At 50.2% G+C, this 17,056-nt stretch overlaps 1 protein-coding gene across 10 annotated transcripts in view; it reads right to left on the bottom strand.

Annotated features, from left to right (window-relative positions):
• Positions 1–17,056, bottom strand: part of si:ch211-225b11.4 (tRNA (32-2'-O)-methyltransferase regulator THADA) — a 186,260-nt gene that overhangs the window by 55,774 nt on the left and 113,430 nt on the right. For all 10 annotated transcript variants that reach the window (XR_010967159.1, XR_010967158.1, XR_010967160.1 and 7 more), the window contains 4 exons: positions 14,384–14,596; positions 10,704–10,945; positions 9,221–9,400; positions 1,247–1,510 (listed from right to left, as the gene is read on the bottom strand). Coding sequence is in view for 5 of the 10 variants with exons in the window: in XM_068005415.1 (XP_067861516.1) it covers positions 1,247–1,510; positions 9,221–9,400; positions 10,704–10,945; positions 14,384–14,596 (899 nt within the window). In the remaining 5 variants the exon portion in view is untranslated. The remainder of the gene's footprint in view (positions 1–1,246; positions 1,511–9,220; positions 9,401–10,703; positions 10,946–14,383; positions 14,597–17,056) is intronic.

The raw sequence follows: 17,056 nt of genomic DNA, 5'->3' as shown, positions 1-17,056 counted from the left end.
AAGTACAATTTCAAAATTTGCGGACGACTCCAAATCGGGGTGGTGGGGGGGGGGGGGGGTGTCGTTAATAGTGAGGAGGACTGTGACAAAATACAGGAAGACATTAATAAACTTGCAGAATGGGCATGTAATTGGCAAATGAATTTCAATATAGATAAGTGTGAGGTGGTACATTTTGGTAGGAAGAATAAGGAGGCCACATACTGCTTGGAAAATGAGAGTCTAAATAGGGTAGAGGAGCAGAGGGTTCTGGGGTACAGATACATAAATCACTAAAAGTAGCGACGCAGGTTAATAAGGCCATAAAAAAAGAACACCAAACACTGAGGTTCATTTCTAGAGGGTTAGAATTGAAAAGCAGAGAAGTTATGTTAAACTTGTATAGAACCTTGGTTAGACCACACTTGGAGCACTGTAAAAAGGATATAGAGGCACTGGAGAAGGTGCAAAAAAGATTTACACGATGATACTAGAACTGAGAGGTTATACCTGTCAGGAAAGATTGAACAGTTTGGGGCTTTTTCTGTAGAAAAGAGATGACTGATGGGTGACCTGATAGAGATCGTTATGATAATGAAGGGTTTGATAGGGTGGATGTAGAGAAGATGTTTCCAGTTGTGGGGGAGACCAGAACTGGGGATCTTGAATCTAACATAGTCACTAATAAATACAATGGGGAATTCAGGAGAAATTTCTTTATCCAGAGAGTGGTGAGAATATAGAACTTGCTACCACAAGGAGCAGTTGAGGCAAATAGCAAAGATACATTTAAGGGGAAGCTAGATTATTACATGAGGGAGAAAAGAATAGAAGGATATGCTGATAGGGTGAGATGAAGCAGGGAGGGAGGAGGCTTGTGTGGAGCATAAACACCAGCATAGACCGAATGGCCTGTTTCTGTGCTGTACATTCTATGTAACTATAGGGCCCATTCTGTACCCACACTAGGAGTGGAGATAGGTCTACAACACTAGAGGGACCATTCTGTGATCCACACTCCCCAGTGAGGCTCTACACCAAAGAAGGTTTGAGTCAGGCAGGTCATGGGGAGCCAGGTCCCATTCCTTATCTTCTAGATGAAGCAGAAAGCCTCCCTCCTGAGGTCTGGCTAATACTTAGTTCAAGGTGAGCTGGGCTAATACTTAGTTCAAGGTGAGCCGGTTGAGAATGGGAGAGAGCCCTTGTATTGTGGGGTCAGAGCATGCGTTGATCAATGTTAAATATCATAGATTAAACAAAAACTTACTCCTCACTTTCCAGTTCCACCAGGATTCCAGGCATATCTGGAGCTGGCACATGGAGCATGAGGATTTCAAATGTTTCCTTGCATTGCCAGCAATTCTGCAGCAGGAACTTGAGCAGAGAGAGCAGGCCCTTGTTACTCTGGAGGTGAATTAACTCCCCGTCGCTGCCCTTGGACAAGAGGTGTATGCGAGTGGCGAACTTGGCAGCTTGTGTCCTCACTCTCTGATCCTCGTCTTGCAGCAAACAGATTCCTGCATTTATTAACCTGGATTATCAGAAAAACCACAGGAAGACAGTCAGAAGAATCCAGCATTGGCACAATCACATTCCCTCATTCAAAAGGGGGAAGATTAAGGAGGGAAGAACACCTGCTCTGACATTAAGACCACCCAACATTGTTTAGGGTCCTCCCCTTGGTTAAGTCCTGCTCAGAGTCCCTGTGGCTAACTGCAGCACTTGGTGTAACACGGGGCCAGACAGACCAGTGGAGGTCCCACACGGGGCCAGACAGACCAGTGGAGGTCCCACACGGGGCCAGACAGACCAGTGGAGGTCCCACACGGGGCCAGACAGACCAGTGGAGGTCCCACACGGGGCCAGACAGACCAGTGGAGGTCCCACACGGGGCCAGACAGACCAGTGGAGGTCCCACACGGGGCCAGACAGACCAGTGGAGGTCCCACACGGGGCCAGACAGACCAGTGGAGGTCCCACACGGGGCCAGACAGACCAGTGGAGGTCCCACACGGGGCCAGACAGACCAGTGGAGGTCCCACACGGGGCCAGACAGACCAGTGGAGATCCCACACGGGGCCAGACAGACCAGTGGAGGACCCAGGTCTAATCCCTGGTCTGTGCTGAATAAGCAGATCCCGGCTGAGGTGACAGTGCAGATGCTACAATTGAACTTGTGCGCCTTAGGCCAGGGGTGGGGGGGATGGGGGAATTGTCCCACCTGATCCTCAGTGGCCTGTGCTGGATAGAGTGTGAGGGTGTTGGGCGAACGGGAGAGCAATCTGCATTTATACAGCATCATTCACATCCCAACTCCCTCAGTGGAGAAACCAACACAGAACAGTAACAAGTGGGTTGGACAGATGATCCAGCATAGTCCACAAGCTAGGTTTGAGTATGTTGGAGGAGAGGTGGGGAGGAAAAGGACAAGAGGCAATGTGATTTGGAATTCAGTTAGTTTGAGAACAAGCTTAAGTGTAATATGTGTACTGCGTTGTTACAAGCTCTGCGTGTACTGCGTTGTTACAAGCTCTGCGTGTACTGCGTTGTTACAAGCTCTGCGTGTACTGCGTTGTTACAAGCTCTGCGTGTACTGCGTTGTTACAATCTCTGCGTGTACTGCGTTGTTACAAGCTCTGCGTGTACTGCGTTGTTACAAGCTCTGCGTGTACTGCGTTGTTACAAGCTCTGCGTGTACTGCGTTGTTATAAGCTCTGCGTGTACAACAACAACTTGCACTTATATAGCGTGTTTAACGTAGTAAAACATCCCAAGGCGCTTCACAGGAACGATCATCAGACAAAATTTGACACCGAGCCACATATGGAGATATTAGGACAGGTGACCAAAAGCTTGGTCAAAGAGGTAGGTTTTAAGGAGAGTTTTAAAGGAGAGGTAGAGAGGTTTAGGGAGGGAATTCCAGAGCTTCGGGCCTAGGCAGCTGAAGGCTCGGCCGCCAACGGTGGAGTGATTAAAATCGGGGATGCGCAAGAGGCCAGAATTGGAGGAGCGCAGAGATCTCGGAGGGTTGTCGGGCTGGAGGAGGTTACAGAGATAGGGAGGGGAGAGGCCATGGAGGGATTTGAAAACAAGGATGAGAATTTTAAAATCCCGGCGTTCCCAGACCGGGAGCCAATGTAGATCAGTGAGCACAGGGGTGATGGGAGAACGGGACTTGGTGTGAGTTAGGATACAGGCAGCAGAGTTTTGGATGAGCTCAAGTTTATGGAGAATGGAAGATGGGAGGCCGCAAGGGAGAGCATTGGAATAGTCGAGTCTAGAGGTAACAAAGGCACGGGTGAGGTTCCAGCAGCAGATGAGCTGAGGCGGGGCAGAGACGGGCGATGTTACGGAGGTGGAAGTAGGTGGTCTTGGTGATGGAGAGGATATGGGGTCGGAAGCTCATCTCAGGGTCAAATAGGACGTCAAGGTTGTGAACGGACTGGTTCAGCCTCAGACAGTGGCCGGGGAGAGGGATGGAGTCGGTGTCTGGGGAACGGAGTTTGTGGCTGGACTGAAGACAATGGCTCCGGTCTTCCCAATATTTAATTGGAGGAAATTTCTGCTCATCCAATACTGGATGTCGGACAAGCAGCGTGACAATTCAGAGAGAATGGAGGGGTTGAGAGAGGTGGTGGTGAGGTAGAGCTGGGTGTCGTCAGTGTACATATGGAACCTGATGTGTTTTCAGATGAATAGATAAGGGGGAACCAGTGGATGTGGTGTATTTGGATTTTCAGAAGGCTTTCATTAAGGTCCCATACAGGAGATTGGTAAACAAAGTTAGAGCACATGGAATTGGGGGTAATATACTGGCATGGATTGAGAATTGGTTAACAGATAGAAAACAGAGAGTAGGAATAAACGGGTTTTTTTCAGGTTGGCAGACTGTGACTAGTGGGGTACTGCAGGGATCAGTGCTTGGGCCCCAGTTATTCACAATCTATATCAATGATTTGGATGAGGGGACCAAATGTAATATTTCCAAGTTTACTGATGACACGAAACTAGGTGGGAATGTGAGTTGTGAGGACGATGGAAAGAGGCTTGAAGGGGATATAGACAGGCTAAGTGAGTGGGCAAGAACATGGCAGATAGAATATAATGTGGAAAAATGTGAAATTATCCACTTTGGTAAGAAAAACAGAAATGCAGAGTATTTTTTAAAATGGTGAGAGAATGGGAAATGTTGATGTTCAAAGGGACCTGGGTGTCCTTGTACATGAGTCACTGAAAGCCAACATGTAGGTGCAGCAAGCAATTAGGAAGGTAAATGTTGGCCTTTGTTACAAGAGGATTTGAGTACAGGGGCAAGGATGTCTTACTGCAATTATACAGGGCCTTGGTGAGACCGCACCTGGAGTATTATCTGCAGTTTTGGTTTCCTTACCTAAGGATATACTTGCCATAGAGGGAGTGCAATGAAGATACACCAGGCTGATTCCTGGGATGGCGGGATTGTCGTATGAGGAGAGATTGAGTAGACTAGGCCTGTATTCTCTGGAGTTTAGAAGAATGAGGGGTGATCTCATTAAAACATACAAAATTCTTACAGGGCTCGACAGGGTAGATGCAGGGAGGATGTTTCCCCTGGCTGGGGAGTCTAGAACCAGCAGTCACAGTCTCAGAATAAAGGACAGGCCATTTCGGACTGAGATGAGGAGAAATTTCTTCACTCAGAGAGTGGTGAATCTTTGGAATTCTCTACCCCAGAGGGCTGTGGAGGCTCAGTCATTGAGTACATTCAAAACAGAGATCGATAGATTTCTAGATATTAAAGGCATCAAGGGATATGGGGATGGTACAGGAAAATGGCATTGAGGTAGAAGATCAGCCATGATCTTGTTGACTGATTCCTGGGATGGCAGGACACATGAGGTCATTGGGTCGACTTGGCCTGTATTCACTCGAGTTTAGAAGAATGAGAGGGGATCTCATTGAAACAATAAAATTCTGACAGGACTTAACAGACTGGATGCAGGGAGGATGTTTCCCCTGGCTGGGGGGTCTAGAACGAGGGGTCACAGTCTCAGGATACGGGGTAGGACATTTAGGACTGAGATGAGGAGAAATTTATTCACTCAGAGGGTGGTGAACCTGTGGAATTCTCTACCACAGGAGGCTGTGGAGGCCAAGTCACTGAATGTATTTAAGAAGGAGCTGGATAGATTTCTAGACACAGAAGGCATCAAGGGGTATGGGGAGAGAGTGGGAATATGGTATTGAGATAGAGGATCAGCCATGATCATATTGAATGGCGGAGCAGGCTCGAACGGCCAAATGGCCTACTCCTGCTCCTAATTCTTATGTTCTTACGATATCATCGAGGGGCAGCATGCAGATGAGAAATAGGAGGGGGCCAAGGATAAATCATTGGGGGACTCCAGAGGTAAATGGTGCGGGAGCGGGAAGAGAAGCCATTGCAGGAGATTCTCTGGCTACAACTGGATAGATAGGAATGGAACCAGGCGAGGGCAGTCCCACCCAGCTGGACGATGGAGGAGAGGCATGAAGGGGGATGGTGTGGTCAACCATGTCAAAGGCTGCAGACAGGTGGAGAAGGATGAGGAGGGAGAGTTTACCACGGTCACAGTCACATAGGATGTCATTTGTGACTTTGATAAGGGCCAATTCCGTGCTGTGGCAGGGGCAGAAACCTGATTGGAGGGATTCAAACATGGAGTTGCGGGAAAGATGGGCACGGATTTGGGAGGCGACAACATGTTCAAGGACTTTGGAGAGGAAACGGAGGTTGGAGATGGGGTGGTAGTTTGCAAGGACAGAGGGGTCAAGGGTGGGTTTTACATAAGAAATAGGAGCAGGAGTAGGCCATACGGCCCCTCGAGTCTGTTCCGCCATTCAGTCAGATCATGGCTGATCTTCAACCTCAACTCCACTTTCCCGCCCGATCCCCATATCCCTTGATTCCCCTAGAGTTCAAAAAATTATCTATCTCAGCCTTGAGGAGGAGGGGGGTGATGACAGCGGATTTGAAGGAGAGGGGGAAAGTACCTGAGGAGAGGGAACTGTTAACAATATCAGCTACATGGGGGCCAGGAAGGGAAGTTGGGTGATCAGCAATTTGGTGGGAATACAGTAAAGGGAACAGGAGGTGGGTCTCATGGTCAGGATGAGCTTGGAGAGGGTATGATGGGAGATAGGAGAGAAACTGGAGAAAGATGTGAGTTCAGGCTTAGGGCAGGGGGGGAAATGGAGGGGAAGTTTGGCTCGGTGGGCTCGGGGAAGGGAGGGAAGTGACAGAGGCAGCTGAACGATGGTCTCAATCTTAGTCACAAAGTCCATGAGCTCCTTGCATTTGTTTGGAGATGAGGGTGGAAGGGGCAGGGGAGAGGGGTTTAAGAAGACGGTTCATAGTGGAGAAGAGAAGCCGGGAGTTATCTTTATATTCCAGGATGATCCAGGCAGAGGAGAGCAGGACCCAATGGTGCTTTAGGTGCTGCAGCCAGATCTGGCGATGAATGGCTCAACCGTTTATGGCGGACAACTGTTCAAGTCTGTGTATCTTGGACTTGAGTGAGCGGAAATGAGGGCCATACCAGGGGAACGACCAGGGTGAGAGAGAGTAATGGTTTTAATGGGGACAAGGGCATCTAAGGTGGAGTGAGGGAGCGATTGAGCAGATCGGAGCTGCAGAAACGTCATGGTGAACGGAGGGCCAAAGGCTGGACAGGGGACTTTGAAAGTGCCGTTGTAAGTGACTTGAGGGAGAGTTTTTTCCAGGTGTGGACACAGAAGGAAGTGGGGTTGGGAGGGGGAGGGGGGATGTGAATGGAGAGGGAGACAAGGAAATGATCAGAGATGGCCTTATCCGTGATTCATACGATGGGAGTAGAGAGGCCACGTGAGATGGCACGGTCAAAGGGGTGGCCGTGAATATGGGTAGGGGAGTTTATATGGAGGGAGAGATTAAGGGAGGACAGCAGGGCAGTGAACTCAGAGGAGAGAGAGCACAATGAGTTGAGATAGAGATTGAAATCACCGAGGATGAGAAGTCGCTCGATGCAAAGGCTGAGGGAGGAAAGCAGTGAAGATATCTCGGTGAGAAACTTGGCGTGGTCCTTGGGTAGGCGACAGAGAACGGGGATTTTAAAGGGGAGGTGAGAGCGGTGGAACAAGGTGAGGTGCTCAAAGGAGAAGGTGCTGGGGGTAGGGGGACAGACCAAGGTGATCCGGGCGGGGCAAATGGTGAAAGGTATAGCCAGGTGGGGAGGCTTCATTAAGGGGGAAGGTGTCATCACCCGTCAGCCAGGTTTCTGTCAAGGCCATGATATCGATTCAATCATCCACAATAAGCTCATGGATGGCAAGGGCCTCATTCACGAGTGAACAGACATTCTGGAGGGAGATGCGGAGAGGGGCGGTGAGAGCTGATCGTCTGGCAGAATCCACAGGGTCAGCGCTGGGAGGGGTGAGTGGGACGGGAAGGAGATCGGCAAGATTAGCCCCTATTGGGTGCACTGGGTGGGAAAATCGGTGAGAGAGTAGAATGGGGCAAATGGGGTTGCTGCTCATAAGGAGGCATCAACGAGTGCCTTGATGGGCCCTTCGGAGGATGCCAAGAGAGGCACAGAGGGAAGCTATGGCCTTATCTAAGAGGGAGTCAAGCCTGAGACGGCGGCAGGAGAGTAGGAAGTGTTGTTACAAGCTCCGCGTGTACTGTGTTGTTACAAGCTCCGCGTGTACTGTGTTGTTACAAGCTCCGCGTGTACTGTGTTGTTACAAGCTCCGCGTGTACTGTGTTGCCATTACATGCACTCCATTGCAGCACTGTGTGTACTGAAGTGTGTGGATGAAGACAATGTGAAGAAGTTTAAAATCATTCCTTTTTCCAATGATAAGTGTGGAATTTTGCATCCACATAAGTGGATCATGTAGATGTGTGTGCTTGGTTGGTGCATAGTAACACCATACCGTACCTTGGCGGCCTCTCATGTCCTACTCCTGACCTCGGAGGAAATGCTAGGCTCACTGTCTCTGACTGCCCAACACTACAAAACTGCACCCCCAGCCTGCACATCAGGCTTTTCAAATTCAGTGGCCAGCTATGGGGAGAATGTTCTGCACTCCCCAGGGGCACTGCGATGGGCTGGTTTTCCAGTTACTGTGACTGAACTTGTATTTCACAACTTCAACAGCAAAACCTTGTCTCTGCTGCTATTCTTGATCAACAGCTCTTAACACCCAACAAAAATATCAAAGGATGAATCATACGGAAGTCAAGGAGGCCATTCGTGTCTGTGCAAAGGTACAAAAAGTAATCAAAAAAGCTAATGGAATGTTGGCCTTTATCTTGACGGGGCTGGAAAGAAAGGGGTGGAAGTTATGTTCCAGCTGTACAGAGCCCCGGTCAGACCTCATCTGGAGACTGGGTTCAGTTCTGGGCACCGCCCCTCAGGAAGGATATATTGGCCTTGGCAAGGGTGCAGCGCAGATTCACCAGAATGATACCGGGGCTTAAAGGGTTAAATTAGGAGGAGGGATTACATAAACTTGGCTTGTATGAGTTTAGAAGATTGAGGGGTGATCTAATCGAGGTATTTAAAATGTTAAAGGGATTCGATAGGATAGAGAGAAACTACTTCCTCTGGTGGGGGAATCCAGAGCATAGAATCATACAGCACAGGAGGAGGCCATTCAGCCCATCATGCCTGTGCTGACTCTTTGAAAGAGCTATCCAATTAGTCCCACTCCTCTGCTCCTTCCCCATAGTCCAGCAAGTATTTATCCAATTCCCTTTTGAAAGTTGCTATTGAATCTGCTTCCACCACCCTTTCGCATAAGAACTTACTACGTAAAAAAATTCCTCCTCATCTCCCCTTTGGTTCTTTTGCCAATTACCTTAAATCTGTGTCCTCTGGTTACTGACCCTCCTGACAGAGGAAACAGTTTCTCCTTATTCACTCTATCAAAACCCTTGGAAAAGAAAATATTTCAAGCCGAGAGAGTGCAATATCCCACAAACGGTGACGGATACCTTCCACTGCTCTGTCCCAGTCCGTCTCTCTCCACACCTTGCCCCTTGCCCTCAATGAGGGGGCTGCTGAGCTGTTCTTGGCATCTGCCAACACCAGTCTAAAACCAGCCATGACAGCATGGCATTCCTTCCCTCAATCTGAGTTCATGGCCCCATGCAGACAGACGCAGCCACAGGTGATAACTGGTTAAGCTCCAGGCCTGTGGTACTTACTGCATCGATTGACTCGAGGCACAGATCCCTTACCTGACAACCAGTGACACACGGTCCAGAGGGGCCGTCAATGCCCACTCTACAACCCTCACGCCTGCCCGGACAAGCGAGGCGGCAGCACCCAGGCGCAGAACGTCAGTAGATGTAGGATCGCTGCACTGCTCCAGCACCGTAACCCAGCGCTCCAAGAGAGCGAGCGGGAGAATCTGGCAACTGGGACAAACATTGGACAACTTACACAGGAGAAACTAACCCTTGTCCATAATTAACCCATAATTAACCCATTACTACCAACAAACAATTCCCTCCCTAAACCTCTCCGCCTCTAGCTCTCTACCCTCCTTCAAAGCACTCCTTAAAACCTACCTCTTCCAGTCTCATATCTCCTTATGTGGCTCGGTGTCAATTTCTATTTGATAATCGCTCCTGTGAAGCGCCTTGGGACGTTTTACTACGTTAAAGGCGCTATATAAATACAAGTTGTGGTTGTCCATAATGAACCCATTACTACCAAATATTTGGCAACTTAAGCAGTATTGGTGAGCAGCGCCCAATCTCCCTTCCGCTCCCCTCAGGGGTCCCTGCTCTCCCTCTCTCCAGTGCCCACGCGCCCACTCTCCCCCTCAGTAGTGCCCACTCTCCCCCTCCCCCCCAGTCGTGCCCACTCACCCCCTCCCCCCCAGTCGTGCCCACCCTCCCCCCGCCGTGCCCACTCCCCCTCCCCCCATCGTGCCCACTCTCCCCCTCCCCTCAGTCGTGCCCACTCTCCCCCTCCCCCTCAGTTGTGCCCACTCTCCCCTCCCCCTCAGTCGTGCCCACTCTTCCCCTCCCCCCTCAGTAGTGCCCACTCCTCCCCCTCCCCCCCGGGTCGTGCCCACTCCTCCCCCTCCCCCCATTCGTGCCCACTCTCCCCCTCCCCCTCAGTCGTGCCCACTCTCCCCCTCCCCCCTCAGTAGTGCCCACTCTCCCCCTCAGTCGTGCCCACTCTCCCCCCTCAGTCGTGCCCACTCTCCCCCTCAGTAGTGCCCACTCTCCCCCTCAGTCGTGCCCACTCTCCCCCCTCAGTCGTGCCCACTCTCCCCCCTCAGTCGTGCCCACTCTCCCCCCTCAGTCGTGCCCACTCTCCCCCCTCAGTCGTGCCCACTCTCCCCCCTCAGTCGTGCCCACTCTCCCCCCTCAGTCGTGCCCACTCTCCCCCCTCAGTCGTGCCCACTCTCCCCCCTCAGTCGTGCCCACTCTCCCCCCTCAGTCGTGCCCACTCTCCCCCTCCCCCCCAAGTCGTGCCCACTCTCCCCCCTCAGTCGTGCCCACTCTCCCCCCTCAGTCGTGCCCACTCTCCCCCCTCAGTCGTGCCCACTCTCCCCCCTCAGTCCTCAGTCGTGCCCACTCTCCCCCCTCAGTCGTGCCCACTCTCCCCCCTCAGTCGTGCCCACTCTCCCCCCTCAGTCGTGCCCACTCTCCCCCCTCAGTCGTGCCCACTCTCCCCCTCCCCCCCAAGTCGTGCCCACGCTCTCACCTCCCAACCAGCAGTACGCTGACTGCACACAGAGCGTGACACTGCAAATCAGGTCCGTACTTTGCAACTTTCATTTCAGACAGCAGTATCTCGGTGCAGCCCACGGCCTGCCCCTGACCTCCGGGCAATGCCATCCACTCCAGCCCACGTGGGTCGTCCTGCAGCAACACAATGGCTTCCAGCCAGTTCCTCTTGTACTCCACGCTCAGGTCCTCCTCCAACAGGGCCCTCCTCAGGTTATTCTGCGCACACACACACACCAGTTAAAAAGCATAGGCTCCATCAGTGAAACCTGCCAAACACTAAATCACAGCCCATACACTTCCAGAACAGAAACAGGGTATGTTGGAAACACAGTGCCTGAGAGAGAAAAGACAGGGAACCACCAATCCAATGAAGGCTCCCTGCCCTGTTAACCTGCTGTGTACCACCAGCCATCATAGGAACACCTTAATACTTTGCCTAACAAAAATCTATCGGTCTCAGTTTTGACATTTTCAATTGTCCCCCAGCCTCAGCAGCTTTTTGGGGGAGAGAGTTCCAGATTTCCACCCCCCTTTGTGTGAAGAAGTGCCCCTGAATGGCCGAGCTCTGATTTTAAGGTTCTGCCCCCTTGTTCTGGACTCACCCACCAGAGGAAATAGTTTCTCTCTCTCTACCCTATCATATCCTTTAATCATCTTAAACACCTCAATTAGATCACCCCTTAATCTTCCATATTCAAGGGAATACAAACCTAGTCTCTGTAACCTGTCCTCGTAATTTAACCCTTTAAGCCCCGGTATCATTCTGGTGAATCTGCGCTGCACCCCCTCCCAGGCCAATATATCCTTCCTGAGGGGCGGTGCCCAGAACTGAACCCAGTCTCCAGATGGGGTTTAACCAGAGCTCTGAACAGCTGGAACATAACTTCCTCCCCTTTATATTCCAGCCCTCGAGATAAAGGCCAACATTCCATCAGCCTTTTTAATTATTTTTTGTACCTGTCCACTGGCTTTTAGTGATTTCTATATTTCGACCCCTAAATCTCTCTGTTCCTCCACAGTTCCGAGCTTCTCACCATTTAGAAAATACTCTGATCTGTCTGTCTTAGGTCCAAAGTGGATGACCTCACACTTCCCCACTTACGGAACCAAGGCGGGTAAATGGAGTTAAGATACAGATCAGCCATGATCTAATTGAATGGCAGAACAGACTCGTGGGGCTGAATGACCTCCTCCTGATCCTATGTTCCTTTGTAACCATTAACACCCTTGCCTATCAAAAATCTATCAATCTCAGATTTGAAATTTTTAATTGACTGAATCTGCACCACACTCCTCTCTGTGGAGGGCGACTGTGAGTCCAACAGGTTCACCAGACCTGCCCTGAAGAATGAACATGACCAAGAGTTAGTCTGTGATGCCAGGTACAGATCAGAATGTCCCAGGGTCCCATGAGCAAATCTCAGCTGGAGTGCTAGGAGGAACCACCATCACCCTCAGTAACACTGTACGACAGGGGGAGGAACCACCATCACCCTCAGTAACACTGTACGACAGGGGGAGGAACCACCATCACCCTCAGTAACACTGTATGACAGGGGGAGGAACCACCATCACCCTCAGTAACACTGTACGACAGGGGGAGGAACCACCATCACCCTCAGTAACACTGTGCTACAGGGGGAGGAACCACCATCACCCTCAGTAACACTGTGCTACAGGGGGAGGAACCACCATCACCCTCAGTAACACTGTGCTACAGGGGGAGGAACCACCATCACCCTCAGTAACCCTGTACGACAGGGGGAGGAACCACCATCACCCTCAGTAACACTGTGCTACAGGGGGAGGAACCACCATCACCCTCAGTAACCCTGTGCTACAGGGGGAGGAACCACCATCACCCTCAGTAACCCTGTGCTACAGGGGGAGGAACCACCATCACCCTCAGTAACCCTGTGCTACAGGGGGAGGAACCACCATCACCCTCAGTAACACTGTGCTACAGGGGGAGGAACCACCATCACCCTCAGTAACACTGTACTACAGGGGGAGGAACCACCATCACCCTCAGTAACGCTGTGCTACAGGGGGAGGAACCACCATCACCCTCAGTAACACTGTACTACAGGGGGAGGAACCACCATCACCCTCAGTAACACTGTACTACAGGGGGAGGAACCACCATCACCCTCAGTAACACTGTGCTACAGGGGGAGGAACCACCATCACCCTCAGTAACACTGTGCTACAGGGGGAGGAACCACCATCACCCTCAGTAACACTGTGCTACAGGGGGAGGAACCACCATCACCCTCAGTAACGCTGTGCTACAGGGGGAGGAACCACCATCACCCTCAGTAACCCTGTGCTACAGGGGGAGGAACCACCATCAGCCCAGTATTCCTGCTCCTGATCTCTCCTGGACCAGGCTGGTCATCGACTGACGGCATGATTGGGCTCAACAGAAACAGCAACCAGTTGGGTGAAGTACTAAAGGGCTGCCAGAGTCAGGGAACTGTACCCCAGAGAGAGTCAGCACCTTCAGGGACTGTACCCCAGAGAGAGTCAGCACCTTCAGGAACTGTACCCCAGAGAGAGTCAGCACCTTCAGGAACTGTACCCCAGTGAGTTCTATGCCTTGGGACCTTTTCTATGTTAAAGGTACTTATATAAATGTAAGTTGTCAGATTCCATATGTACGCTGACAACACCCAGCTCTCCCTCACTACCCTCCTCTGCCTATGTTTTGTCACACTGCTTGTCTGGCAGGGATGAGCAGAAATTTCCTCCAATTAAATACTGTCTTCAGTCCCGCCACAAACTCCATTCCCCAGCCACCGATTCCATCCCTCTCCCCGGCCACTGTCTGAGGCTGAACCAGACCGTTGGCAACCTTGACGTCCTATTTGACTCTCAGGTAAGCTTCTGACCACACATCGTCTCCATCACCAAGACCGTCGACTTCCACCTCAGTAACAACACTCCGTCTCCGCCCCGCCTCAGCTCATCCGCTGCTGAAACGCTCATCCGTGCCTTTATTACCTCCAAACTTCTATTCTAATACTCTCCTGGCCGGCTTCCCGTCTTCCTCCATAAACTTCAGCTCATCCAAAGCTCTGCTTCCTGTATCCTAACTCGCACCAAGTCCCGTTCACCCATCACCCCTGTGCTCACGGACCTACATTGGCTCCCAGTACAGCAACGCCTCGATTTTAAAATTCTCATCCTTATTTTCAAATCCCTCCATGGCTTTGACCCTCCCTATCTCTGTAACCTCCTCCAGCCCTACAACTCTCAGATCTCTGCGCTCCTCCAATGCTGGCCTCTTCTACATCCCCGATTTTAATCGCTCCCCCGTTGGCAGCCGTGCCTTCAGCCCGAAGCTCTGGAATTTTCTCCCTAATACTTTCCGCCTCTCTAGCTCTCCCTCCTCCTTTAAGACGCTCCTTTAAACCTGCCTCTTTGACCAAGCTTTTGGTCACCTGTCTTACTATCTCTTCTTGTGGCTCGGTGTTAAATTTTGTCTGATAATTGTTCCTGTGAAGCACCTTAGGACGTTTTAGTATGTTAACGGTGATATATAAAAGCAAGTTGTAAACATCATCTATATACAATGAACCTTCAGCAAGTGCTGCACAGATAGATTCAGTTTGTTACTCAGTCTTGAAGTAGAAAATCGAAATGCTGCCGTACCAGTAGATGTCTCAATATCCAGGGGCCAACCTGCCCGTCCATGCAGCCTTGGCTCTCTCTGATCCAGGTGAGGACGGCAGCACGGACCTCAACATCATCAGACAACAGCAACTTGCCAATCCGATCCAGCGGACCTGGGCCTCCCTGTGCCGCTCTCACCGTCTCCGTACACAGGAAGTGAGTAACAGCTCTGCGCAAGATCCCACATCCGATCTATACAGAAAACAGTCACAGCTCACACACTCAGGCTAAGGATCTGATTAAAATAGTCAGCAGAGAATGACCAGATCACCAGTGCCACTAATACACTGTGCTGCAAGGGCAGGTGTGTTATACCCTGTAATACACTGTGCTGTAAGGGCAGGTGTGTTATACCCTGTAATACACTGTGCTGTAAGGGCAGGTGTGTTATACCCTGTAATACACTGTGCTGTAAGGGCAGGTGTGTTATACCCTGTAATACACTGTGCTGTAAGGGCAGGTGTGTTATACCCTGTAATACACTGTGCTGTAAGGGCAGGTGTGTTATACCCTGTAATACACTGTGCTGTAAGGGCAGGTGTGTTATACCCTGTAATACACTGTGCTGTAAGGGCAGGTGTGTTATACCCTGTAATACACTGTGCTGCAAGGGCAGGTGTGTTATACCCTGTAATACACTGTGCTGTAAGGGCAGGTGTGTTATACCCTGTAATACACTGTGCTGTAAGGGCAGGTGTGTTATACCCTGTAATACACTGTGCTGTAAGGGCAGGTGTGTTATACCCTGTAATACACTGTGCTGTAAGGGCAGGTGTGTTATACCCTGTAATACTGTGCTGTAAGGGCAGCTGTGTTATACCCTGTAATACACTGTGCTGTAAGGGCAGGTGTGTTATACCCTGTAATACACTGTGCTGTAAGGGCAGGTGTGTTATACCCTGTAATACACTGTGCTGTAAGGGCAGGTGTGTTATACCCTGTAATACACTGTGCTGTAAGGGCAGGTGTGTTATACCCTGTAATACACTGTGCTGTAAGGGCAGGTGTGTTATACCCTGTAATACACTGTGCTGTAAGGGCAGGTGTGTTATACCCTGTAATACACTGTGCTGTAAGGGCAGCTGTGTTATACCCTGTAATACACTGTGCTGTAAGGGCAGGTGTGTTATACCCTGTAATACACTGTGCTGTAAGGGCAGCTGTGTTATACCCTGTAATACACTGTGCTGTAAGGGCAGGTGTGTTATACCCTGTAATACACTGTGCTGTAAGGGCAGCTGTGTTATACCCTGTAATACACTGTGCTGTAAGGGCAGGAGGCTGGAGATCGGAAGTTTGCGGGGGAGGTCGCCGATCAAGGCTCGGGGGGGGCGAGAGGCCACGATCGGCAGAGAGGAGGCCGCAAGCTTCCTCGAGGGGCTGGGGACAGCACTCCTACTTTACCCAGTCCTCCAGACTGGACACTCGCAAAACACACTGCCCACCGCTGTAAAAATGGCAATGAACGCGTTGGGGACCTCTCCTCCTGCGGGCTCAATATCAAGGACAGTATGTATACAGATGGACGTCAGTCAGAGTTTAATTATTAATTAAACAGAGTTTCAGACAAGGGTAAATCTTGGGCACGGAGCTTGGTAAAGACAGAGTGAACCTTTAATGGAGTGAATCGATAAGAGTGAGGACTTTCAACTGGGAATTGGGTGAGTGTGGGAACTCACTGGTAAGTAGTAAGTGTGTTTTATTTTTATCAAACTGAAATTTAACTTAGTTGACTAACTTCAAAAAGCTACAAGTCAGTGGCAGTTAATAGTTAACAGACAATCGGCTGTAAGTAAGTTCCTGACTAGGTATTAGTTGGAAGTTGACTGACCTGTTGTAACTAGGGTGTGTCAGAAAACTATATAATACAAGTTTCTTTGCCAAAGCACAGGCTTGGTAAAGAGAGAGGGTGAACCTCGAACGGGGTGAACTGCTATCAGAATGAGGACTTTCAACTGGGAATTTGGAGCAGAGAGGGAAGGAGGTGCTGAGTGATTTAAACCAAGAGATTTATATCAACTTTTAAAACTTAAATTAAAAAATGAATAACATTTTTAAAAAGACTAAGTAATTACTAATTATCTTGTAATCAAGCTAATCCATTTACTAAATATAATCTAGATCTCAAGTGATTCTATTATTCCTAGAAATAAACTACTGATAAATAAAAACTACAAATGTCAGTACAGGCAGTCTGTCGGGACTGTAATATGTGGGAGTTTGTGGACAGCGAGATTGTCCCGATTGCCACATAAATGTAATAAATGTCTCTGGCTTGAGACACTCTGACTCAGAGACTTTGAGCTGAAGTGTGAGTTAGAGACACTCCAACACACAAGGGAGGGGGAAGGTCGAGAAGGAGATCCTGCAGACACTGATCCTATCCAACAGGTACAAGGTACTTGATACCTGTGAGGATCAGGATGCAGGCTGCAGGGAGGATGCCCAGAATGCTAACCATGGCACCGTGGAGCAGGAGGCAGTCCGGGGGTGGGAGAGCAGAATACAACTGTTGTAGTCATCGGGGATTCTATAATCAGGGGGATAGATAGCGTCATCTGCAGTCACGACCGAGAGTCCAGGAGGGTGTGTTGCCTAACTAGTGTGCAAGGACAAAGGACATCTCGGAGCAACTGGAGAAGAACTTGGAAA

Source organism: Heptranchias perlo, chromosome 25 (genome assembly GCF_035084215.1).
Source record: "Heptranchias perlo isolate sHepPer1 chromosome 25, sHepPer1.hap1, whole genome shotgun sequence".
Classification (NCBI taxonomy): domain Eukaryota; kingdom Metazoa; phylum Chordata; class Chondrichthyes; order Hexanchiformes; family Hexanchidae; genus Heptranchias; species Heptranchias perlo.
Note: the sequence above shows the minus strand (reverse complement) of the source record. Positions and strands in the feature narration are given on the sequence as shown.